Genomic DNA, 27,687 nt, shown 5'->3' with positions numbered 1-27,687 from the left:
TCAAATATCAATAGGTGGTGAGGGGGTGATATATTCATATCGTATATGATTATATGAATAGGTATAATAATAGTAATAATAATAATAATTTAACAATATCAGGTAGGTACCTGCATATTAATGAAGATAAAAATAACATCATAAAGTCATAATATTATTGTTAAACACAACCAACGCAAAAGATGCAATAAATATTTGAAAAAAAAAAAACTTTAACAGAATACATAAAGAAATAAAGTAAACTATATTGTTAATAAAAATATGATATTTTCTATATTATAATGATTTTACCTTTTGTAGTTATAATACAATCGTCTTGTAATTTGTAATCTATTATATTAATGGTCATCATTTTAATCTTCGAGCGTTTAAAGCGATTTTACGAATATTTGCCAAACATCCAGCTGAAGCCTCCTGTACGTCGGGATCTCGTGACGCAATAGTCTCCATAAGAAACTGTAATTACAACGCAATTAGGTACACTATTCATTATTATTATATGAATTAATATTTTTTTTTATCTAGACGGAATAAAAATTAAATAAAAATTTTCAAACGAATAGCTAACGGCCACAGCCCTCGTAGCCATAATATGGTTTCTAAAATTAATTCAAGGTCTCCACATACAATACTGGTAACTGGGGACTAATATGCTAGCAGTGCTGTATACATATGTAGCCATGTAGGTACATAACCATTGATTATAAATAGTGATTATAGTACAGTATCGCATATTGTAGAGGTAGACAAGAAATCGTCTTCACATTGTGCAAAGTATAGGTACTAGGTATTTTATGATTAATGATAAATATTATAAAATAGGCAATATCTATAGGTATTCTGTGCAAACTGCTAAGTGTGGTTGGCCGAATGACGTCTGACAACACGTCTTCGTGTACGTAGGTACAACATTTATTTTTCAACGTCTGTGAATTTTTATTATTATTAGAGGCTATATATCATCTATATTGTTATAAAACGTTTTAGTATTTAAAATTTGAATTATATCTTTATAGGTTATAGAGTGTCTCGCCATCTTGTCCTTGTATATACTATATTCATGCCTGCAAGCTATTTATGTCTCTATACACATCCGGTTTTAACTTAAAAAGTAGGTACATAATTAATGGAGATAAGTTCATTTTTTTTAAATATTTACATATTCTCTATAAATTGGATTTCTAAGATCTTTAAGAAACATGAAAACAAAAATTATAACTTATAATTAATTTACTTTGAGTTTAGAAAAACTGTAAAAATAAGAAATGCCATAATATTATATTAAAATAGTTGTGCCTATCTAAAATAAACAGTAATGATTTTTCAAAAAAATACTAATTGGGAAAAAGTTACTGGCTAGGTAAAAATATTTTATTTTAAAAAAAACTATCAAGTTTTGTCAATTTTAATTGATGAAATTATTATAATTATATGTCAATAAGGAATACATTTAAATTGCCATAGGTAATTTATCAAAAGCATCTAGGTTTACAAAAAGTAATTATTTTATTGCAAGTAAAAAATGTCCACAAGAAAACTTTTATGCTATTAAAGAACGTATAACACATTATAACGATAATACATTAATACCTAGGTATACAAATATTAAATATACAATAGAGCCTATGCGTACTATAAACACTTAAAATAATTAAACATGAACTTACGAGTAATGAGGGTAATAATATATGGACTTCCACAAAGCACCATAATATAGGGTGCAGGGAAATAGTCAATATAGGGGATTTTACTCCCGAGGATTTCTGGTTAATTATATTATACAGAGTGATTCATATATTTTTCCTATAATAATGAATTTGTTAAAATTTTAATTTTTGGAAATTTTATGTGTTCTTAAGGATCATATTATTTTCAGGAGTATCTTGTGGCTGAATAAAACACTTTTTTTCAAATGGAAACCATTGAAACCTTTTTTACTAAATTCTATGAAGTATGAAGGCATGAAGCAGATGATTTTTTTGAAAATATTGAGATGTCTAAATCAAATTAAAATGAGTACCTAGTTGTTAGATTTTAGTTATCAAAATGTATAATATAGGTACTATAATGCCGGGTTCCATAACAAATTAATTAATTTAATGGTTCAATAACATGGAATGGATCAATCGGCAATCATGTTTAAAGGACTACTGATAAGCTTACTATTGATTCATTAAATGTTTAGTGATTGTTCACGTAACCCGATTGAGGATAGTAACAAAACTATAAAACATTTGTAATATCTAATCTAGCAGTACCTAGCTACTTTAGCTACTTATTAGTTATTAATTTATTGTACTCCGGCCATTTTACACAATTTGAAGTGTTAATAGATTCGTATTAATTACTACAATTTTAAAATCACCATAGCTCCCAGATATTCAAAACCTATTATCATGAATTTACTGTACATATATTACGTAAAGATGAATAATTCAAAAAGATCATTTTCAAAAAAATCTTTAACTTACAAATGTATAGAAAAAAATAGCAGTTCTTAAATAAAATACGCTGGTATTGCCACAAGGTACAGGACACTTTTTAAAATTTAAATAGTACCTAAACAAAATCTATGTATTTGAAAATAAATGCATTGGGTATACTTAAAATTTTAAAAATCAGAATTTTTATAAATGTATTACTAAATGAAAAAAATGGGATGATTATAATATGCTTAGTGAATCATTAATATATTATACTCTGTTATAACGTACGAGTGGTATTTTTTTTTTAATTAGCATATTCAAGCATACGTAGATTATTATTATTATTTGTGGCGAAGAATAAAATATTATTATGATGTATTGCAAAAGAAATACAAACAAAAATTTTTGCAATAAATGACGGATTAAATTAACAGCGTATTTTGTACTCAAGTATTTGAAGCCTTTGATACAAGCTAAATATAATATAATTATTTATATTTTATTGTCATCACTCATCGTACGGGAACGACACCACAAGATTCCATGGCCACACAATTTGTCGCGTCTCCGGACAGACCGTGTAGAGCAAACGTAACGTTCTGTTTGACCAGATCAGAATTGGAATGTATGTATTTGGAAATGGGCAGTACTACATCAAGTCGACCGAACGTGTGACAGTTGCGTTCTAATAAACAGCAAGAACCGATGGCACGAGACAAATGGGCTTGGAGGTCCGAATTGCTCTGCAAAATGAAAAATGTTGGCCAACGGTTAATACCACAGTCGACTTTGATTGCACTACACATAGTTTACATTACAATAATATGTATTACCGTGTGCACCAAACTAGATAACCGCTGTACGATATCGTAATCGGTGAGAATTGCCAAGTTTTCGGGTTCTTTGGCCAAAATTCCGATGACGGCGCACGCGGCTGCTAATACCCTCGTGTCGTGTGATTTTAATAAATCGACCAGCATTACCAATCCGGTAACTAGAGAACGCATAATGTCACTAGACTCCTAATAAATAGTAATAGCTATATAATAATAATAATTCTAAATAGCATTAGATTAGGATTTATAACCCTTCTAACAAGTATACTGGTCAGTGGTCCGTGAATAGGTCTCGGGAGTTAGGGATGTTTGTCCTCGCATGTCCTGACCATCTACTCATATTAATATAATTATTATTATTTTTATTATTATTACTATACATACTCCTTTAGTCCTGCCTAAACTTTAAAACTCACCCTATCATTAGAATTTCTAATTATTTAGAAACAATAATAAGGAAATGAATAGATACCTATTACCTAAATTAGCTTTATTATTGTTACTAGGTATATATCGAATATATCGCAATTATAATTCATATTTGATTGGTCATTGGTAGAGGTACTTTTAAGTTCCCCTCCAATTATTGTATATTTTTGTAAATAATTAATGTTACTTATCTATTGTTTTATAACGTTTAAAAAACATATTCTAATAACTCACTAATAAGTAATAACATTAAGTTGACCATGTCAGAAAAACTTTGTTTCATAAAAAAAAAGAAGCTATTTTCTACGTGTTTTAGTTTTTGTTAGACATTAAGACGTGTGATACAATTGTCGTTTGTGAGTAAAAACCTTGAAAATTTAATATAAAATTCTTCGCCACTTTTCTTGCAGTAATTAAAAATTATCAAAAATGCATAGGCAGTTACAATTTTTTTGTAAGCGTTTGTAATAAACATGTTGACATAATTCCTCAAAATTGTGAATTATTTTGTAGACATGTGGGCCATGTGATACATGATAGACAGTCACCGCTCAAAATTGTTTTTCATCATACGTTAATTGTAAATGATTTATCATTGAATTTAAATTTAACACAGTTATTAGGTACAGTACTTGGTATTAGTATAATATAATACCACCTGACCACTAGTAATTTAGTTATAGGTACCTACTCAATGAAAAGTGCAATAAACACGTACTTTACAGCAGTGCCGCACTGGTTACCTACTTCGCCTACTTCGCCTACTTGTACGGTTTTTATAAACTGTTATTAAAACCACACGTATCTTCGATTACATTTCTCCCAATTTTCACCAATTCAAACGTTTATTTAGAATCTAAACTATAGTCTATAATACCTAGACAGATTCGGTAATAATTATTAAATACTAATATCGATAGTCAATGAATATCTTTAAATCGTTATTTTGATTTTACTTTTACTTTAAATAAATGTATGCATTTTTTGTATAATTTAAGTAAACAGTAAACACGTTATTTCGTAACGTCGTTATATTGCCTATTGTTTGGTTTGACTACAGTTGATTGTTCAACAAAATAGGAAACTACACTGACTTAGTACTAAGTAAGTAGTACAATCGACAAATATTACAATTACTTACTATATAGTTTGTAGGTACTTAGTATACAGTATATTAAATACTTATAAGTAAAATTCAACTATTGAAATGAAACAAAAATGTAAAATAAAAACGGTAAATTTCTCATTAGTTGTGTGTTGAATATATAAGATTTTAATCCATAACCACGATTGTGTATCAATGGACTTAGACAGTAGCGTACGCAGCATTTTAGTTCGGTTAGGGTTTTACCTGAGTAAATATTTTACATTATTTTTTTCCAAACAGTTTTTATCTAATTGGTTATAATTAATGTTAGTTAGTATCAAATTTAGTCTATATTTAGAACAGATATTTGTCGAGTGATTAACCTGGACACCTAGTCATCTATATAGAGCCTCTTCGGGTCGTAATAAACGTGGTAATGATTGATAGACGATACACCGACGACGATTATGGCAGGTGTTTAGCAATAAAGTTCTAAATTAGCCGAAAAAAACTGAAACTATGATTATCGACTTCTTTGTCATCATATTTAACAATTTATTTTTTATCTATAGAAAATGACCAACAATTGATCGACTCTGTGTATTGAAATGGTTGTAAATATGATTTTTTTGTAAAAGGAAAAAATTTCAGGGGAGGGGGTCAGAACCCTAGAACCCTACCACTACCACTGGACTTAGAAACACAGCTAGTAGCTAGCTTAAAACTTTAAATATGCAATATTATTTTTTTTAGATGAAATTTCAAATTATTAATTGGTAAAAATAATAAATAAAAAACATTTAAATTTAACACATGTCGGGATTGCGTTGGGTGTTAATTACTGCTATTCTTATATAATATACTAGCTGGTCCCGCGCACTTTGTGAAAACACAAAAAATGACAACTCTTAAAAAAATTGTGATTGTTCTACTCCTTTTGGGTGTAACACGTTGCAGTAAGTGCAACTCAGACACCCGGGTCTGACTATGTAGGATCGCTGACTATGTGCGACAGCATATCAAGTATGACACGCCGATGAGCGGCTATAAGTGCAACTTAGCCACCTTTGTCGTACGAAAGCGCTAAAATCGTAAGCACCAGTGTGCCACAGTTAATAGATATTAAATAACATACCTATATTAAATTTAGAACTATATAGTATTATATTTTAACAATTTTTATACGATTGAAATTTTTAAATAACTACTTTTATAAAATATTAATTTTGGCGCAAATAATACGTCATTTTTGCACATTTGGCGCTTCTGTCATGTTGGCTATAACAGGTAATATTAGATGGGCAATATGTCCTACAAATTTTGGCGCAAATGATATGTAATTTTTGTACCTTCGGCGCTTGTGTCATATAGCCCCGGGTTGGACCTACCTGGTCCAATTGTGAAACTAAGCCATCCAGGGAACCACTCAAAAACTCACAAAATATTTTATCAAAATCGGCCTAGCAGTTCTCTATTGTTCTCAATTTACTATAGTAATTCATCACACCATTTCTATATATAATATATAATATAGATATTATGAACATTTTAACTATATTATATACTATAATCGTTGCAGGTCGCCAGGTCATTAAGTAAATTTTAAATTATTAGTATAAATTCTTATACTTAATAGATAGTTGGAATTATACTTACATTTATTGTTCGAAATATATCAAAATTGAAATCCTATTAAATGAGTCACGAGGGAGCTAATTATTATTTGTAAGATATAAATGAATAAATATACTGACCAGCGTACTCAGCAACTGGGAAAAATAAATACGTATAATATTATAAAACGTGAACTTACTTTTGTATTTTTAAGCAACGTTACCAACGTATGTCCTGCCGTAGATTGAACGAGAGTGGAATCAAATTTCATCATGGACCATACTAAACGTATGCCATCATTGCTAACCACTTGTTCCATGCAGAGTGGATCAGACGCACAATTGTCGATCACACGACACACGTTTACGAGAATCCTCTCATGGCCGGTGTCTTGCAATAGCTTTATTATGGGTACCAAACCATCGGCTGCCCTCAGAGCGATCTTGTTGCGTCCTATTTTCGTGCATTCCGCCAAAGACGCTACGGTGTTGGCGATTACCTAGGTATATAAAAAGCGATTGCGAAGACTGATTTATTGATTTCAAACAGCCTACATACATGTACTATAATATTATTATATGACATTATATTTTAAGATTTCCCACTCACGTCTTCACTGTCGGAGTCCAATAGTTTTACTAAAACGTGTATACCGTTTATGTCTTCCAGACGTTTCACGTTGTCCGGGTTCATCAAACATTTCCATATCGCACCCGTAGCGGCTTCCATTAATTTCGTTTCACACTTGTGTGATTCTACTTTGACAATGTTCACCAACGAGTTTAGGCCCCCTTGTTCTTTGATCAGTTTCCGGCTCTCGGGGTCCTCGGCGCACTATACATTGTCACGATTTCGTAAAAGGAGTATACTTGTTCGACACAACTAATTTATTATGATTTAGAAAAGTAATAAACACTTACATTGAACGTTACGGTGGCAGCGTTGTTCATCATTTCGATGTCCGGACTCTTCAACAGTTTTAATATATCGACCAACATGCCTTGCTCTTTGATCGCCGTACGAAACACTGGCTGCGCAAATTCACAATTTCATTTCGAGCTTAATGAAAATTAATTCAATATTGCGCACCGTTTTATAATAGTCGTAAAATTCCTATCTACCTGTGTTGCACAATTAACGATAATTCCCATAATAGAACTGACAACATCCTCATGCACCGAGGTCAATAGCTTTGCCATTACCGGTATGATTCCAGATCGTCGCATCACATCTTTATTTTTATCCGATTTAGACATCGACCACAATGCTTTTGAACAATTGCACAACAGACTAAATAACTTTTGTTGAACTACTGGTAACATTTCACTTTCGGTTTTTAGGACTTGATGCGGTACATCCATGTAGTCGACCTGTCACACGATAAATGTAAATTCACAGCAGTCATTAAATAGGTACAGTCAAGTACAATAAATAATACAAAATAAAAATAAATGAGTTCGTTTATTTGCGCATTTACCATTAATTTAACACCACCCGCTTTGCGTATGAACTTTCGGCCTTTTTTTATTTTTGCTACGTTAGCTAGAGTCTCGGCTGAGAGAATTTGTAAGTCTACTGATCGGTCAGACAATAACTTGACTAAAATTGGAATGGCACCCAAATTTGTCAGATTTCTTCTAGTACCCAACATATATGACATTTCGTTTAATACTGCTAGTGCACCGTGCTAAAAACACACATATACACATATTCAAAACACCTTATTTTTATAACCCTAATTTTTTTAATTGAATACACTTGTAATAATTAAGAATTGGGTATATTGATATTATGCTACGTATCAAAATATTTTATATTATAATAAACTACTATTGCTTATACTTCAAAAGTAGATATTAAAAAAAAACATTTTATGTATATTTAATAAATCATTTGACTCAAATTGTTTTAATGACATTATAAATTATGTTAGGTAATCGAATTACTAAACCATTATTCGAAGTGTTAATATTTATTTTCCAACAAAAACTGAAAACAAGTTGATGATTATTAACTACGTTAAGGTAAATCATCTTTAATAATATAGCGATTCTGTTTTTGAAGTTATCAAATATATTTAAATATTAAGTTGGTTTGCACACAAAATTTTTTTTTTTATTTTAACTAAAAAGTTACTAACCGGGCGCACACTTGTAAATTATTTTAAATATATTTTATTTGTTATATATTATTTATCTTGAAAGTTGTTTAGTTAAAACACACTAAAAACGTCCTCTCAAAATAATTAATTTAAATGTTTCAATAAATACCTAATTGAAAAATACATTATATTACCTATATGTTATTGTTAAATCAATTTTTATTTTTAACATATTTGGTACACTCTAATTAGATTGCCAACAATTAAAGCTTAAACGGCCTATAAAACAGTTTTTAAACGTCCTATTAATCCGTACAACATTACTCTGCATTCGTTGTGGTCGGTTTCTAATAAATTGATCAAAAGCTCTGTACCACCGGTATTAATCACGATACTTTGCGTGGACTCGTCACGTAGATTGTAGTCCACCAACGCTGCCAATGCAATTGCTGTAGCCGTTTGATTTCCTACCTTCAATCAATTGTGCAACGATAATATTAATAATTTAATACTTTAATGATATGATTAGGTATTATAGGTATTGTTACTCGTATGTATTTAATCAATCTCTGGATGCTTTCTATTTCAGCTGCGTCATCAGAAAACGATGTCGGATTATACCATCTGTCTTCTTCAAACTCGCTCAAAGTCATGCTGTAACTTGAACTGTCATCCGATTGTGCAGGTTCCTCGACCATCAATGTGTACAAAGCACTAGGCGGCTAGTAACCGAAAATGGATATCATTCAAATTTTAACATAATTAAACTGCAGTTAACGAATCGATTTGTACACATAATATTATATCATGTTATATACCTAAACCTAAATCGTGTTATAAGCAGTTTTATTATTAATTTAACTAATAAAAAAGTTATTGGAAACATCTCAAATCTTGACTGATTATTATTATCACAGTATTATATGAAAATTATAATTCATTATTAAATTATAGTGTAATTTTAACGTACGTAAACTAGATACAATACATATATATATATATATATTAGATATAATATATTATATATACCATGACTAAATTGAAAGCTATGATCACAAGATGATGCAGTATAATATTATAAACATCTTCTTCGCACCCGGTGTATCCTATCATAACAGTGTCTGACAATAATCAGTGGAGGAATAATATGAATATAGGTAAAGTGAAGAAATATACTATGATGCTACCAGCTATCTATTTTGTCATGCATAATGCATTATTCGGGAACGTTTAAATGTATAAAATAAGATGATTTAAATAAACAAAACTGGTACTCAAAGTATCTTTAAATTTTATAGAAGAGCGAAGTATAATATGTATCTATCTATATCGTGGTATAGTCTACATTTTGCAGGATAGGTAAGTACACCAAATGCCATTTTATTCTTCTTAGCTAAATTCAATTTTAAAATAATGATATAGATTGATAGTGTTTGATGTTGAAAAAAAATCACTCTGTATATCTTCAGCACTTCATGAGAGAATTAAATCTAAATGTAAGCCAGGACTTTTTTATCACTATATTAAATTGGTTGTAGGTATCTGGTATAGTATATAATATATATTATTATAGAATAGCAAATGCACCTACCTCAACTAAAGTTTTATCTTCTAATGTGACGTCTGTTTCGCTTCGTTTGTCTTTCGCCGCCGATCCTTCCCTTAAAGTTTCCATATTATTATTTGTAACTTCGTTCATAGTGTTGAGTTTCTAATTTCGGCGTTAAATGTAGCCGGGTATCCTATAACGGATACAACACTGCTGTAATACAGTATAAAGACGAATGCGGTTTTCGATAAAAATGTCAGATATATAATATTATAATGTATATATAGGCCAAATATCGATCAAACTCTGTGTTCATTGTTGACTACCTAATTGCAAGCGTTTATAGTAGTAGGTTATATAGGTACCTAGGTGCCTAATAGTTACAGTTTACATTTTCAATGTGCACGCGCAAATAGTTATGTAAAGATAACAGTATACCACAATAATGATGTGCAGCGTTTACTATAGGTATATAACGCATTTCTAGTGTAAATAGAATAAAAAAATCCTTTGAGCACGAAAAAAAAAAACAATTATTAGCGTATGATTGTATTGTTGTTTCGTTTTATTTCCTGTCCGGTATACCAACACTGCCAACATTATCTAGTTGCACGACTATTTCGTCACAGTGACGATGACTACAACAAGTCGTAGGTATAACAACGACGTAGGTACGAACGGTTATAAACTACCTACCGAGTACCGACAGCAGTACTAAAACTGCAATCAAATCATGCACATTCGCTTAAACGTAGTTAATATCGTATTCATTGTTGTTGTTGTTGTTCGTATACAAACCACGGCGTCTATGCTATACGTTAAGTGAAGTAATACATTTTTAGGTGTTTACATAATATTTTTCTTTGGTATATATTTACTTATAATTAAAAACACGAGAGTGCGTATTTACATAAATTGTTTGTGTTGTGTAGTACCTACAGTTGCATCAATCTCGGAGACTTGAATGCATATTTAAAGGTAAACAATTTGAATTTAATTTTAACATAATATATCATTAATGCAAAGTATTATTATATGTAGGTATACTGATTTTCTCGATTGGTAAACGAAATTTAAATCTAAATGTATGATAAATTGTAGCATAGTTTTATTTTTCAAAAAGGAAGACCAAATATTATTTTTGAATTTCTATTGGAATCTTAGACGTTATACGGGAAAGTGGGATTTAATAAAATTGTATAACTCGCGAGTGTATTCTATCAAATTTTAGCCATTATAGTATCTACTTCTTGTCTAATCTTTTACAATTTATGCATCCAATTTTATTTTAATTTTAAAATATTCAATTATAATTTTCAAACTATAATTATATTCCACGTATTTTTTTAAAATAAATTATGCAATATATAATTTATAATAAAATTAAATAACAATTTAACAATTATTCCTTCTAAATTAATTATATTTTGTTTTTGTCTTGTTTACTTTAAAAATTGTAAAACACCAAATTTTCTTTTATTGATTTTTCGCAAATTGTAATTTCATCTATTAATGTATATATTTAAATCAAAATAAATGCATAATGTTTTTTTAATTTACTTAATTCATACAATATATTAATGTGATATATAGGTAATATTTGTATTAAAAATGTTCTTATAACTTATTAACTTATACATAACCCTTGATTAGTGCTTATATCAAAAAATAAATATTAAAAATCAACATCATTCAAATTTTATCTCTTAGTTGTTTACTTCACAATTCGTCGGAAGTGTCCGTTTAATTAACTAAATTTCTGAGGAACGTGCTATAGCATGTATAGCGTATAAATTCGTCTACGTATAATACGCAAACACGTACTTTTAAATTGTAAACATTATTTTTTATTTTATGTCTATATTGATTATGTAATGTACGCAATATAGTTCTACGCTAGAAGTTCAAAAAAAATATTTTTGGTTTTTAATTTTTTTTAAATGATTAAACTCAATAAAACTTACCTTGACAAATTGATCATTACAAAACTTCTACGAAATAGATAGTGTTCATAAAACCGGTACCCAGACAACGACGTTCTTTAACTTTTTTTTAGTTTTCACTGTTTCCAGTTGCTACCAGTAGCTACCAGTTTTACCTTATAAATTCCAGACATTTTAGTCATACTTTCACATACAATAATAATAGTTTGTTCTAAGAATATACATTTTAATTTAGTAAAATTGTTTAAGTTTAAATATAAATTTAAAAGTTGTATTTACATTTAAAAGTTTAACAATGAAAATACCATTAGCTTGTAATTAGTTATATAGGTAATTTAAATATATAAATAAAAATAATGTTTGACTTATATTTTAACATTGTTCACGTGTATATTTTCACATTTTATATTTTACACTATACCTACAGCAATTTATTTATTAGTCATCTAAAAATTATATACTACAATCATAAACAAAATAATATAGGATATTTTCTTAAGTGCATAAATGTTCAAATAAATTATATTGTTAAAAGATTCATTGTTAAGTTTTTAAAATATATTTTATATAATATTGTTTTGCAGATATTTTCAATCATGCATATTAAGTCATATATGACGTTTATAACTGTATTTATAGTTCTACCTGTTTAATCTACTCCACAATATAGTTTATAATATTAGCAGAACAATTGTCTTCATATCAGCTGAGATGTAGTAACATTTGCTATGTAAATACTATCTTAAAAAGAATTTTTGTTTCTCTCGTTTTGTTATTATTTTTTTAATTACTCTAACCAGATTATTCATATTTTATACAGTGTCCCATTATTTGACAGTGTTATTAGTTATTACGTATATTGTTATGCCGGGTTTTTTCGTTTATATATTATTTATTAAGTATGATGAACCTAACATTAATATTCAGTTATTTATTTTAATTTTCATCACTACGCAAATATAAATTGAAATAGAACATTTTTGGGCATCGATTTTTGATTTAGAATTCATGAACATAAATATGAACAGAAAACAGTTTACTACGCCAAAAAATAAAAAACAAAAGTGACCATCCAACACAGCAATAGTTTCCAAAAATCTGATTAATTGGTAATCGAGTTTTTAACGAGAACAAATGCACTATTTATATGTTTATTTATATTAACTTGTGCATTATAATTATTAATTTATATTATTGATCACATATCACTAAATTAAGAAGTTAGAACTGTAATATGTATTGCAGATTATTTATCTGCATACAATTTAAATAATAAAATATTATGTATTAAGTGAATAATGAAAATTTATCATAGAAAAAGTAACGATAAACTGAGTAACGGAGATTATTTTTATCGCAACTACCTACTTAAAACAAAAACAAAATAGATATTCCAATTTAATCATTACATATCTAAATAAACAATACTGACGAGTGATGTATAGTACAATGAGAAAATAATTCATTCATATAAGTATACCTACTACATTGTTTGTATTTCGGACCGTTTTAACTAAAAGCATCTAAATTTATGTATAATCACATCAATAAGTAGGTAAGTACTTAGCTGTAAGTTTAAATCCATTCAGTATTTTTATACATAGTACATATAGATAGTTCAGTAGTTAAGAGATGTATCGGTTAAAATTCGTCGATCAATATAAACAATAAATTGTTTAGATGTTGTTTTTTTTCAAAATGTTCAAATATGTTTAATTTTTTAAAAACTTTTAGTAGTTGTGTAAGCCTACCTATGAATTAATTTTCCTAATCTTACTACCCATATCTAAAATTGTTAGTAAGCAGCCGTAAACATATTTGTACTATTGGATATACAGTATGCAGTAAGTATAGATTAAAGTACTAAATATTACATTAGTATACCTAAATAAAAAACTATTATGCTAGTATAACAGTTTAAAATTAGAGGTTGCTTGATTTTAACAATGGTAAAAAAATGTACCTATGTGGTAAATTAAACCTTGGTTAAATTTAAGTAAATTTACTCTTATTTTGTAAATTTATCGAGCTCACATCTTTAATTATAGTTATAACTGGTTTTAAGATGCATTTATTAATTTATACATCATTGAGTATATAGATAATAATAGTACCTCTTATCTGTACTCAATGCTATTATAGTATTATATACATTAATCATTTTCTACTTCATTAATTTGATTGGAAATCGTTATTTGTATTCTATAATTTCTACTTTTATACGTTATTTTTTGTATTTTTTAAAATATATATTATTTATGACAACGTGTTTTGTCGTAACAATAATGAGTAGGTAATTATTGACCTATTTCGCGTATATAGGATATTATGAAGTAATTTAGAATTCATAATCCAATGCTGCAGTGATTTTAGAAAAAAGTTAACTAAAAGTAAATTGGATATGAAAAAATACATTGAAACTCTTACCCTGAGTAGTCTTATACTTATTAAAAATGTTTACACTAACAGTAAAATTAAAAAGTTATTTAATCAATTCATTAATTTATTTGTTTTAGATATTTGATCTCGATATTCGATATAGTATTAATTATTGTAAGTTGCCAGTTGGATAACTGTATCATAACACAACTATTGAACTATATCAAACATACAAGTATATATAAGTAGCTGGTAACTAATGTTAGGTATTTTTTTTTTGTTAAATGCTTTATAATTTGGATAATATTAAACGAAAATACATAGGTGCCTAATAATTAAGGGCAATCAATAATTCTTCTAAGTTATACAATTATATTAATAGAGATGTATAATAATATTGTTATGAAATGCAATAATATATATTTTTATAAAAAGAAATCGTCAAACCTTGGTTATAGCCTTAAATGTTTTTTTTTGTGAAAATATTACCTTTGATTGAAGGACTTATCATGGTGGATTAATATTGAATACAATACGCTTAAACACTTATGTACTAGACTAAATGGTCGGGTGTCTTTATAATATGAGTTATAATATCAGTTTGATCATATACATATTCAGTGCCGGATTTTAGCCTAGCCCTGCGAAGCCCGGGCCTAGGGCGGGTAAATTTGAAGAGTGGCAAATGTATATATTTGACTGTGAATATTTCACAGTAGGTAATCAATAAGTAAGCTTATGCATATTATTATCTATCCTGAAATTTGAAATTATAATTATTTATATAATATTAGCTCTTATTTGGAAATTGATATTTTAATGTATAATACTCTAATACATCCCCCCCATACCTAAGCATTGGGGGCACATAACCTATACTTAATAAAATGACTCATTTTGATTTTGTATTAAATATTTGTATGTGTATAATCTTTTGTCTACATTATAGAAACATAAAACTATCAAACGGACAATTACAATGAGTATTCCGCATACGGTTTTGCCTCAAGTCAAATATGGTTTTATCTTTTATACAATATTATATCCTCGGTTTCATACTTTTATCCCGTTGGCGATAAAAACAGTTTGAATGATTATAGATACTTACCTATACCTAATACCTACATAAAAAATGTAGAAAATATACTTACCTACATTCTAACTTATTATTATTATTAAGTCGATATTTTCAATTTTGTAATTTAATATTGTACATATTATGACATATAATATATTAATATATTATATTTATAATTATTGTATATAGTAGGCAAAATTGTTCATTTAGATTTGTGATCACTACATTAATATATGACATGTTATAGTATTATACAATACAGTATACCTATAGGTAGGTAGTAGGTATGTGTTACTACTCCATGTATCTACAATGTCATTGATAAAAAAATATAATAATTTGATTACCACGATTATCACCAATCTAAAATCTTATTGAAATTATTTATAATATTATTTTATAAGGTTGCTATTAATCACTGATGCAGCAGCAGCTGCGACTAGTGTGATTATGATTTGCGTTTTAATACCTCAAGCTCACATGCGGTTTAAATGGGTACAACGACAAACGGTTATAGGATTTAAATAGATTTAAATTTTAACTTAAACGAAAAATAGAATTTAAACGATAATTATTGTTTTTATTAATTGCCCGTTGAATAAATAAAATTGTGTCATACATACCGATCAACTGCGAGATGTGACAGCCGACAGGTAGGTACATATTATTCGGCCTTGTCAATATGTTCTATACTTGTCTGTACTCTGTATAGTCTGTACATCATACGAGTGTCAAGCGGTTGCGGTTAAACATTCTCCAAATGGCATCCATTAACACTTTTTACAGTTCAAGAAAAATAGATAAATACGCTGTTATTATAAATGGATTTTATTTTTATGTTACGTGACTGTAAAAATATAGTATATGTACCTACCTATATAGTTTTTATCGCGAAAAAATACCGTAAAAATTATCAACAAAATCCAATAAAATTAAAATAATATAGTTTAATATAACCATAATACATGGATCAGATTATAATATACATAGGTACTAAGGTACCTATATATTCAAAATAAAATGTCGTTAAATAATAATTTTATAACTAATAAGCTATATGTTCCATTGCATAACAAATTATAGCGAGACTAAAATACAAAATAATTTAAACAAACAATTAATTAATTTTACACGTACTATTTTAAAAAGGCAAAAATGTGAAGGCTTCTTGATTTAGAATTATAATGACATTATTATCATTGATTAGTCAATAAATTGAAAACGATTTCCCTACACGGGCTACACGTACAACGATATTTGCAACAAAATATTACAGTAGTGCAAAAAAAAAATACGTATAATAAACCATAACTAATATATAACCATATAGGCATATAGCCAGATAGAAATACTTTATTTTCCGGTCATCAACAAGAATAAAAGTGGCCATAACCTCCATATTTAGAGTAGAAAAACTTCAAGGTTTGGTAATATTTAATTTAAAATTATATTCTTCACTGGACTATAATAAGGACCTCGGAAATACCAAAATATTCGTCTGAAAACTTCATGGTGAATCTACAGCTTAATAATGTAATATAAAGGTACAATAATAATTATGACGTGTCTATATATGCTTGTGCCTTGAGACAAACAAAATATAACAATAGGTAGGTAGTCGAAAACTGACGTAGCTTTGAGCAATGCGTATTATATTATAATTTATAAAATGAGTCTGAAAATTTTAATTAGGTGTACAGATGTCAGATATTCATATAAATGATTGAAGAATAATTACACTCGTGTAATAATAATATGTTAACAATAATAACTATGATAATAGAACTTGAATAGTTGTTTTTTATTTTTTAATGTCTGTAAACAAATGTGTCTAAAAAGCTGGACATTATACAAATTAATTCAACAAGTATATTCACTTTAGCTAGACCTACCACCGTTTTATTTTATTTTAGTTAGTTCGTAATCGGGAAAATTCTAATAATCTAAATATATTATCTATTTGAACATAAGTCAATAGAATAGGCAGGGAGCTGGGTGGGCTGCACTCGAACATTCAGGAAACTTTCAAAATGCTTTCAGTTATCTGTGAACTTATTATGTAAGACGTAATTATGTATTAAAATTGTAATTTATATAAAGGTTGCTGTAAAAATTTAAAATATTAATACCTACCCACGGCATCAACATTCTAAACTTAAGAATGGATTCTAGTTAAGCTTAAGACTCCGCTAAATAACAAATTATCAGCCCCCACCCCACCACAAGCAAATACCTGCAGGCAATGAGACTCGCGTACATAACTTAGGTGCACTTTTCAAACGAATAAATCTCAAAATAACGAGCAATATTGAACTGAAATGTAATAAAAACTTGAATTTTAATTTTTCGTAAACTATAAAAAAATAAAAATAATAAATAAAATATTTTACGTCGAACAAATATGTATTATGTTGGTTATTGCAGCTAAATGTAGCCTGTAGGTTCACCTGATCATTAATTTGTGTACCTTTATCAGTGGATAAGAACATTTTTTATATGATTTTTAACTACTATTTAGATTCAACAGAAAAATATACATTACTATAACACAATATTAATTTAATATACTGCAGTAGATCAGACGAAATATGAATTTTCAAAACTATAAACTATTATATGAGTCATGCATTTGTGGCTTTTTATATTACCTATATCATATCCACTAGATGTGATTCCATTATTCCAAGCATAGAATGATACAAGTCGACTATGGTTACTAGCTATAGACTTTAATATTGTCTCTCATACCACATCTTAAATACCCGACCTTCAAGTATAGGTACTTACTTACCAATTTTCACGGATATTTTTTCATGTTGGATCAAATTAAAATAGACAAGAAATTAAAACTATGTACAAGTATATACAAAATAATGTATCTTTCTTTCGTTCTTTCTTTGTACGTTGAAGACTCAAAAACTACTGGACCGTATTTGATAAAAGTTACATCAATAAATTACTTGAGACTGAAGCGTCTATAAAGCTTTGTATTTAAATCCTATCAGGTCGCTATATAGGATTGCTCATACATGAATGTTGTTTTGTCTCTCGAAAATTGAATTTTTAGTTTATATTATATATTATATAGGGTTGACATTCATTACAGATAATATTATAATAAAATAGTTATTACTAATTGTCTTATTAAGATTGCCGAGTGGATATTATAATTTTCGGCATTGTATATCTTGTCATTTAGGCTATAATAGTATATAGTTATATCCTAAATAAATGTAAAATTTAGTAATAGCTATTATATAATACATATAGGCAAGAAGTATGGTTTAAAAAATAGGCAAAACAATATAGTCGACTGATTTTGACAAAAAATAATATTGAGAATATTTCAACTGAAGCAAAACAGAAATGATAGATAAACAAATTATAATAGGTAGTCGGCTTTCATAGGATATTATATTATTATAAGTCGGGTTATATCCAAATGACGCAAAAGCGTATTCACAGTTTTCAACCAATTTCGCCCTAAAATTTGCACACATATTATTATTTGGGATCCCAGGCGGGTAAGAGCTAAAGTAGTAGAATTGAAGCCATTGGTAACAGCTTTATGTGTATGGCTGAAGCGATTTTGACGATTCGAGGAAGGTTGGTTTATGAATTGTGGATAATAGATTGAACCAGTTATTATAGTGTGGTTTAACCGATATAAATAATACTAAAGTCATAACCGCACATTCGTTTATTTTTGCTTGCAATTATATATGTAATCACACGTACCTAAAGCCTCGTCCAGACCAAGAAACATTTGTCAGAAACATATGTTTCTGACATTTTTGTCGACAAATATTTATGTTTATAACGGAAAATTAGAAAAATTGTTGACGAACAATTTTTTTTGGTCTAGCAAGGCTAAGGTGATTCCACCCGGTGATTTTCTGTCTTTGTCTAACACACGCGCAACATTGTATATTAGATGTATGTTTTTTGCCAAACATATCAATTGATCTAATGAAGCGATAAGAATTCTGAAAACAGATTTGAATTCATCGTCAAATCTACTTGAAATCGACTTTCCCACATTTTTGATATTATTCCCCAAATTCCAGGAAACGTTATATTAAAAAAGAGTATTTAAACATTTTTGTATTTCAATTTTTGGAGAAGCTAAAATCAAAAAATCTAAATTGTGAGAAAGTCAATTTCAAGTAGACTTGACGAAGAATTCAAATCTGTTTTCAGAATTCTTATCGCTTCATTAGATCAATTGATATGTTTGGCAAAGAATCCGTCTAAAATCCTATGTCACGCGTGTCTTAGACAAAAACAGAAAACCATGGTATGGAATCCTCTAAAGAAAAAAAGTCAATATTATTAGTTATTATACTATCCGCCGCAGGTGGGTTTCTCATCTCGGTTTTATTTATCCCAAGTCAACTCTGGGTGAATGGGTGATATAGGTATTATAATAAGTAATAAATAAAACACGATCAAAAGTTACTATATTATTATTCGTTATTACTTATTATACACAACGAACAATGATTAAAACTTATAAATATCATTAAATATTTAAATGTTAAATTTCTTAATTATTATAGGAATAAGCTGAAAATCAATCATGGAGATCTGCGGTATAATTGATATAAAAGTACCGGCTAAAGGTAGAAAATTCGGTTCGTGGAAGGTATGTCAATATTTTGTATTGTTTCGTTATTTTTGATGTTTTCGTAATAAAAATATGATTCAATAATAATTAGGTATACCTTTTTTGTAAAATGTACTGCGGCCAATACGGTCAAATCATTTTCACATATTTAAGATAATATTATATATAAAGGAGCATAAACATTTCTAACAAACACAAATAGTACATTTAATAGTAAGTTCTTAATTATTATGTTTGTAAATAATGTTAACAGGCGTGGAAAAGCCAATGGTGTGAAGTACTCAAAAACGAAAATCGTATGATCATCAACATTGGACATAGTAAGGGAAATGTTACATCGTGTTTAGCAGTACCTAACAACGCAATTATCTACCGAATTAAATCCAGGTCGATACACTTAAGCATATTATTTGAATAATATAAATTAATTAAAGATAATATTGTACCTATACTCTAAAGATATAAATGCATATTTATAATATAAGAGTATATATAGATAATATAATATTGTTACAATTCTATAATAACTTACCACTAGGTAACATCATAAGACCGGAAGAATTGAACACTCAAAAGTTGAAAAAATTAAAAAAATTATTATAATAACACCAGAATTATGTAGGTATACCGTATACTTGACTACAATTTAAAATTTTACTCAGTTTTTCGTTATTTTTTCGTAGCACATATTATAATACCTATTAATAGTTTGCATAATTTTTAAGATTTTTAATTTGAAATTTAAGAAATAGAATTACAAGCAAAAAAAAAAATGAAGAATCAACAAACAAAATTCTGTTCCGGTCTTGGGTTTTATTATTGTTATAATTTATAACCTTTCAAAAATGTTATCACATTTTGATATAGGTATGATTGATGTTTTTATTTTTTCACCACTATAGGACTAAAGCCTACGGTTTTGGAATATTTTATGCAGGACAAAAGGAACAACAACCATGTATTTTTCTTGCTGGAAAATCAGAAACCGAGTCACAGAAATGGATGAAATCTATAAGAGATGTTTTAAAACCACCAACACATTTAAGTACGAATCACGATCAACTGTCTACATATTATATTGTTATATTATAAGAATATTAAATTCACGTCGTTGTCCATTGGCAGAAATGTAAAAAGTTTATAAAAATAGTACGATACCGTATTACCGTATTCGTACGACGCATCCATGTATAACTATACTTTTATAATATTATATAATATAGCTGATGGTTATCTGATAAATTATTACAATTAGTTATCTTTAATTATTATAAAGTGTTTGGTTGGGGAGTTATTGTTGTCGTAATTTTCTTATTTACAATAGCTTAACACATTATATAGGTGTGTTCATTATGTTAATGTATTTTTAATTAACAAATGGTAGTAAGCATATGTAGATACTGACATACTGAATTAATGAAGAAACAACAATATAATATGACGCAGACCGAATAAAGGCTATATAAAGAATAAAGATATACCTAACAAAAGTTTCCTCGAAATAATTTCAACAATTTATAGGATGGGTAATGGGTTATTATACTTATTAATACTACCAGAAAGAAATCTCTGTACAGAATCAAATTATTTTAATGCACATTTTGACATTTTGAGAATTTTAAAAACCTCAAATAAATGTTCGTTTCAAACAAACATTCACGATTGACAATTGTTTAAAACTGAATGAAAAGTTATTCCGACTAAAATCGTCGAAGTTAAATATTTTCATAGAAGTTATGCATACGTTGATTTGAATAGGAGTATCATAAAATAGCTATACCTATGTACAATAAGCAAATAGGATATAATATCATATTATATTATATGGAGAATATTTACATGATAATATATTATATTATGAGGAGGGAGGCTGTCCAGTGATAGAAAGTTAGAACCTAAATCTTTTTTCAATGTCGAATGCTTATTTATTGAATTTTTAATTTTTTAATTTTCATTAATTTGTCACATAAATAAACGGAAAGTATAAATAAATAATAGAAACTTTACATTATTCATTGCAGAGACAACAAACGAGTATACTGTATCGATAATTGACAACGAACATTCTAAAACGGCTGGTTTAACCGGCCTATATGGTACTCTATCTGTAAAGTCAGAAGAAATATTGGTGACTGACCCACACACAGGAAAAATCAAAGTAACACTCCATTGGACACAAATACAATGTAGTTACTTACCTCTGCCGGCCGTATCAGATGATTTACATAGAGTGTGCACAATACGCACAAACAGGTATAATACAACACTGCTGTATATATTTAATAACAGGCACAAATAGGCCATATTTTTTTAGGGGGGGGCTCAAATCTCCATAACAATGATTAAAAAAAAAACATTTGCGAAGCCCCTTACAACCACCAACTATTAAAGTAATTATCGAAGTACAAATACAAATTACATTGGCATAGTAGTAACCACCAAGATTTCTTGGAGTCATTTGCAAGTGTCCCAATTCAGTATAAGAGTGTAGGGGAAGTGATAATTCACACAGATTAATAAGGAAAAATATGATGGATTCAACCTCCCTCCCCTCCCTAACCTAAGCGCCTAAGTTTCACGACTATACCCGGCAAGCCGTATATATAATATTCAGAGCGTTCAGATTAACGTCGGCTGAGTGGACGGTTTTGTTGAATTTTTTTTTGTATACCATTTTTACAGCAAGTTTAAAGCGGGCGATGGTGACTTAGAACTGTACTGCACGGAAGCCGACGAGTTGCACAACGAGCTGTTGTCTTGCCCGCGACCGTTGCCCAGGATCGCCACCACGCCATTGCCGCCGACGCCCAAGGACTGCAGACAGGTGCGCTACGACCATTGGTCCGCCGCCGATTCACCTTCGACGACGCCGCCACGGCGTCTGCTGGAGTCCAGACGAATGAGCAGGAGCGAGGGCGATCTAAAGAAGTTCGTCATGCAACAATCCGCACCCACGCTGAGGTCGGCCGGTTCCCAACAACATCTCGTGCTCATGCCCAGGTCCAACGGTTTGGCGCAAAAGGTTGGTGTTACAGGCGCTATAGCTTTATGCAAGGCTGGGCAAACGAATTAATAAGTTAAAAGTTAAGTTAATTTTAACTTTTAAACTTAGCTAGTAATTTTTGGGTTTCTGTTAACTTAATTACTAACTTAACTTACCTAATTGTTTTTTACTTAACGTGAAATCAATGAATAAACATTAATTTTAAGAAGTTATAAGTTAGTTTATTTTGTTTAAAATTGTATTATATCATACCTACCGATGATATTTCAATCAATTTTTTTTTCTTGTCAAAAAATATTTCAAGTAATTTTGGGTGTAAATTGTTTAGTTAATTAATTATTATCGCCATTGATTTTATAATATAATATTAATATTATTGATTATAAATACGAATATTTACAGTATTTATAATCAATGATAATATGTATTGTAAAAGCAATGTTATCCTTCATATTATATTATGAAGTAATTGCCTCCACACATATTTACTTACAATTTAAAAATAGAAAAAAAAGACAGATAATGTCACAATGATATTTAAATATTTATCAATTATACTCTCCACACAGACCTGAATTAAAAACAATCCATGAAAAAGCCAAACTACTACAGTAATAGTCCAAGAGTGGTTTGCTTTGCGAAGAGGGTGAGAAGGTTGTTTTAACCGTAATTGGGATTTGGTTGCCTTCCATAGGGAGCAGTTGGTTGTAGTGAGAGCTTCAACATATGAGTTATAGGAATCATTTTTATGTCTGAATTACCTTTTTAAGTTTGTTACTTAATTGATTAAGTTTAATCTTATCATTGGGGTATTTTGATTTTTGCCACTTGGCTCTAGCCTTACCTACGTTTCTCTGCTAATAAGATTTGGATGTGTTGCGGTGTTTATTTACCTAAGCACCCCCAAAATTTCACCTATGTATATAGTAGGTACCTAGCCGTTCCCCAATTTATAAAGTTTTAAACAATGAACATTTTCCAGAGTTCGTCGCACTACCTGTTGACCAGCGTGGGATTGCTATTGGCCACACCAGGATACAGTGAACCCAACTCGATGCAAGACTTACGGCTGATCGACCAACACCTGCTCAGTACACGTTTACAAGGAATAGTGGACGAAGAAAGCGCGGACGCTGATGGAAAGAGCGAGGAAGACGAGGATTACGAAGACATGTTGCACATGGATATTGAACAGACGAACGATGTACCGCCACCATTACCGCCGAGACAATTGAAGTATAAAATCGTAAAAATCAATAATAATGTTACCTATATTTTATTATTATATACTACCATTATGATTTTGATCATCGATCACTCGTGGTTAAAAAGGATTACGGTTATGCCATTATGTTATATTTCTATACAACGGATGATCTATTTTGATGATTACAATAATATTAGTACCTAGGTAGGTAATTAGCCATTTTCATGGACGATACCAAATTTGTTCTCGAAACTACCACATTGGCCTAATTGGTTCTCATAAAGTAGATACCTATGACCTATCTCCTTTCATTCGCCTGCTCGAGAGCCTAACAGTTCCTTAGACACGAATTTAATATGGGGAAGGGCGGTAGGGATCATAATAGTAAAAAAAATAAATACTTCAAAATATATTACTAGTTATAAACCACCTACCCCCACCCCCCTTCCCCGTGTCAACAGCCCTGATTCATTGTATAAATATATTGTATACCTATGTAGTTATCATCATTCAAATAACCCTTCCAAATGGGAATCGATTTGGTAACTCCCATTCTCAATCAATTCTTGTCCAAAAAAAAAATAAGTAGTTTATTTTAGTTTTAAGGAAGTCTACCATATAAAACAACTAGATAGCGGACTGCGTATTACATTCCCATAGGAACGTTTGAAGTCGTACGGAAAAAAGAGCAATGTTTAGCAAATAACTCAATAGATAAGGTAGGTACCCTATACTGATCAATCATATTTATATGATAAATATATTATACATAATATATAATATTAGATATATTATCAATCATGCAATTTTGTAAACATTGCCCTGTTATGTATATGGTTGTCGACTTCAATATTATCCTGTAGTCGTCTATCTAGTTGTATTATATCTATGGTATCTACTTAATACAAAAATATTTACACTACCTACCTACTATAATAATATAATATTAATACATTTTTGAAAAACACAAAAATCGACAAATAAAATTTAGTCTTGCACCCACTTAAATAAATCCTTATAATATAATATATTATTATGATGAAATCATATATATAGTTATATAAATTATATAAATTCACACTATTGTTTTCTGCAATTATACAGATATGTCACCATGGCCAATCTAGGAGGAAACAACAAATTATACATTTCCGGTCCAGTACCTATATGACATATATACATGTATATAGTATATCTACTACTTATGTATATAGATAAAAAATAAGTATACCGTACCTATATTAGAAATAAGTCCATAAACCACGAGGAACATTTTGTGGACGCCGCCGACGTCGTCGTTCGAATGATTGACGTCTAGACGATAAATCCAAGCAATGTGGCTATCTGCTGAACATATTTTGAATAACTCTTCGGATACCGTACTTTTCATTCCTCCTGCACAGTTCAAGGAAACCACGGATGAGAATTACCGTCGGACTTCGATTGAAGATAATATTATATTATTATGGAACATTGCATGTCCGCATATTATAATAATTGTTATGAGAACCACACGACGCGTCGCGCGAATGTCACGATACCTACTGGACAGCGTGTGGTTTAACGCCCAAAACGTTTCGTGCACAAACAATATTATATTGTATTATTATTTATTGTTAGAGTAGTTATTAATTAAACACACCCATACATATTATTATTATTGGCGTTAAGATCCTGTATCGAATACGGAATAATATAATATACCTTGTATTCGATCTTAACTTGTGAGGAGAAAAACTATTAGTTGCATATTCTAGACAACAGTTTGTTTTTGACATCAGGTCATATGACTCTCGGTATATAGCGGATATTCCCCCCCGCTTAGGACATTTCCTCCAAAGAAAATATATTAAAACATATAATATAATATATTATTAAGTATCTACCTACCTAATGTCGAGCTATCTCAAAATGTCCACCAAATACTTCAATTAAATAATACTTAATATATATCTATTATATATTTATATGAATCGCAGACCCCCCCCAACCCTGACGGTTTTCGGTGTATAGTAGGACATTTTCCCCCGATATATTTTTGATGCAGACATTTAACCCCCCCCCCATTTTTTTAAAAGTTACTATTTAATAATATAATAAATTATAGATGTATATTTTTGATTAACTGAACTACTTGAATCAAATTCACAAGCAATTATTAAATTGTTAAATATTCAAACTGGTACAGTTTTAACAAAAAATAAAAAATAAATATGAACAAAGGCTAAAAAATGTAAGTTAAGAAATAACATTAGAATTCGAATGTATCATTTTTATGTTGGAATATTTATAGTAATTAAAAATGTTTCGTACCTACCTATTAAGAAATGTATATCATTTATGTAATATTCAATATTATTGTATGGCCGTATAGGAATTTATCTTACATGATAAATTTGTAAGATCATAATATTATATTATAACAAAAATAATACAATTAATGTACCTAATATAAATGTTACTTACCTATGATTTGTATTTGAACCTTAAATAAAAAGACCAGATCTTATCATATAACATTTCCTTGTTGGTTTATCAACAAAGCCACATCTAAAATGTTATCTACTTATATAAAGTATATGTAGGTAGGTACTTATTAGGTAAGAATTTTAGATTTTAAGCAGAATGATAAATGTATAGGTTTTTTTTTAATCATGTTATGAGTGTTTTTCAAATTTAACACCAGGCTCCTAAAATAATATTCTTACGAACTAAAAATTTTAATATATCGTAAACATATTATAACAATATTTGATTTTACGTGGGTTTGAAGTTTAAATTTTGACGAAATATAACCATTTTTCCTCAATTGATTTTAGTTATTTTGTTGTGTATTAAAAGGAATTAACACACCTGACACTATTTTTTGCTATATTAAGCATAATATTCTCTAACCTCTATACCTAACCTATTACCTACACAAAGTAATTTTCAAAATATTTAGTTAGGTACACTAATTCTAAGTTACCCATAAGGCCATAGATCATACAAAAGTAGAATCTATACATTCACACTACTTTATAGGTATGCGGTACTCCAGTATTAACTTAAGGTATATGAAAAAAAATCGGTTCAACCTACAGAATTAAGAAAATATTTAGAATTAGGCTATTAGGGTTACGATATTTATGATTATGAACTTGAACATTCTCAAAAATGCATGCAATTATACACTAAAAATATTAAAATAAAATGCTTTTAAAACCTTTAAATATTACATTATAAAAAACATAAAAAAATTGTTTTATTCATTATTTATTTAAAACAAGATTTGAATTATTAATAGAAACGACACATTTCAAATTCCCACGTTAGTGATAGTTGTGATACCAACAAAAATACCTAGGTACACATGGACACGGTATTAATCACGTACGTATGTCGTTTAAAATCTAAAATTTAAGAAG

At 29.1% G+C, this 27,687-nt stretch overlaps 2 protein-coding genes across 4 annotated transcripts; one reads left to right on the top strand and one right to left on the bottom strand.

The window, feature by feature from the left end:
• LOC132948200 (armadillo repeat-containing protein gudu-like) lies at positions 1-12,156 on the bottom strand. The gene is made up of 12 exons (XM_061018576.1): positions 12,007-12,156; positions 10,085-10,235; positions 9,042-9,215; positions 8,818-8,964; positions 7,870-8,079; positions 7,514-7,762; positions 7,313-7,423; positions 7,002-7,226; positions 6,592-6,891; positions 3,260-3,448; positions 2,948-3,169; positions 1-456 (listed from the first exon to the last, which is right to left on the bottom strand). The coding sequence occupies exons 2-12, from the start codon at positions 10,190-10,192 to the stop codon at positions 349-351; spliced, it is 2,043 nt and encodes a 680-aa protein (XP_060874559.1). The 5' UTR covers positions 10,193-10,235; positions 12,007-12,156; the 3' UTR covers positions 1-348.
• Positions 10,705-27,436, top strand: LOC132948201 (uncharacterized). 3 transcript variants are annotated; one of them, XM_061018578.1, is made up of 9 exons: positions 10,705-10,908; positions 10,975-11,020; positions 20,002-20,087; positions 20,323-20,456; positions 20,972-21,114; positions 22,091-22,322; positions 22,752-23,091; positions 24,056-24,309; positions 25,385-27,436. In XM_061018578.1, the coding sequence occupies exons 3-9, from the start codon at positions 20,022-20,024 to the stop codon at positions 25,449-25,451; spliced, it is 1,236 nt and encodes a 411-aa protein (XP_060874561.1). In that variant the 5' UTR covers positions 10,705-10,908; positions 10,975-11,020; positions 20,002-20,021; the 3' UTR covers positions 25,452-27,436. The 3 variants fall into 3 exon arrangements, with proteins under 3 accessions (XP_060874561.1, XP_060874560.1, XP_060874562.1); XM_061018577.1 differs by having other exon boundaries at positions 10,706-10,869; XM_061018579.1 differs by lacking the exons at positions 10,705-10,908; positions 10,975-11,020; positions 20,002-20,087; positions 20,323-20,456 and adding an exon at positions 20,622-20,936 and having other exon boundaries at positions 21,007-21,114.
• The last annotated feature ends 251 nt before the right edge of the window (positions 27,437-27,687 follow it).

Source organism: Metopolophium dirhodum, chromosome 7, assembly GCF_019925205.1.
Source record: "Metopolophium dirhodum isolate CAU chromosome 7, ASM1992520v1, whole genome shotgun sequence".
NCBI classification, from domain to species: Eukaryota; Metazoa; Arthropoda; class Insecta; order Hemiptera; family Aphididae; genus Metopolophium; species Metopolophium dirhodum.
Note: the sequence above shows the minus strand (reverse complement) of the source record. Positions and strands in the feature narration are given on the sequence as shown.

Bases quoted from the DNA above. Each gene is read 5' to 3' on its own strand.
- LOC132948200 (XM_061018576.1), bottom strand. From the start codon at position 10,192: ATGAACGAAGTTACAAATAATAATATGGAAACTTTAAGGGAAGGATCG. The intron at 8,080-8,817 runs GTAATGTTGTAC...GTGTGTTTTTAG, and splicing joins CCGACCACAACGAATGCAGA to CACGGTGCACTAGCAGTATT. The intron at 6,892-7,001 runs GTGAGTGGGAAA...TTATATACCTAG, and splicing joins TGGACTCCGACAGTGAAGAC to GTAATCGCCAACACCGTAGC.
- LOC132948201 (XM_061018578.1), top strand. From the start codon at position 20,022: ATGGAGATCTGCGGTATAATTGATATAAAAGTACCGGCTAAAGGTAGA. The intron at 20,457-20,971 runs GTCGATACACTT...TCACCACTATAG, and splicing joins ATCTACCGAATTAAATCCAG to GACTAAAGCCTACGGTTTTG. The intron at 21,115-22,090 runs GTACGAATCACG...TATTCATTGCAG, and splicing joins AAAACCACCAACACATTTAA to AGACAACAAACGAGTATACT.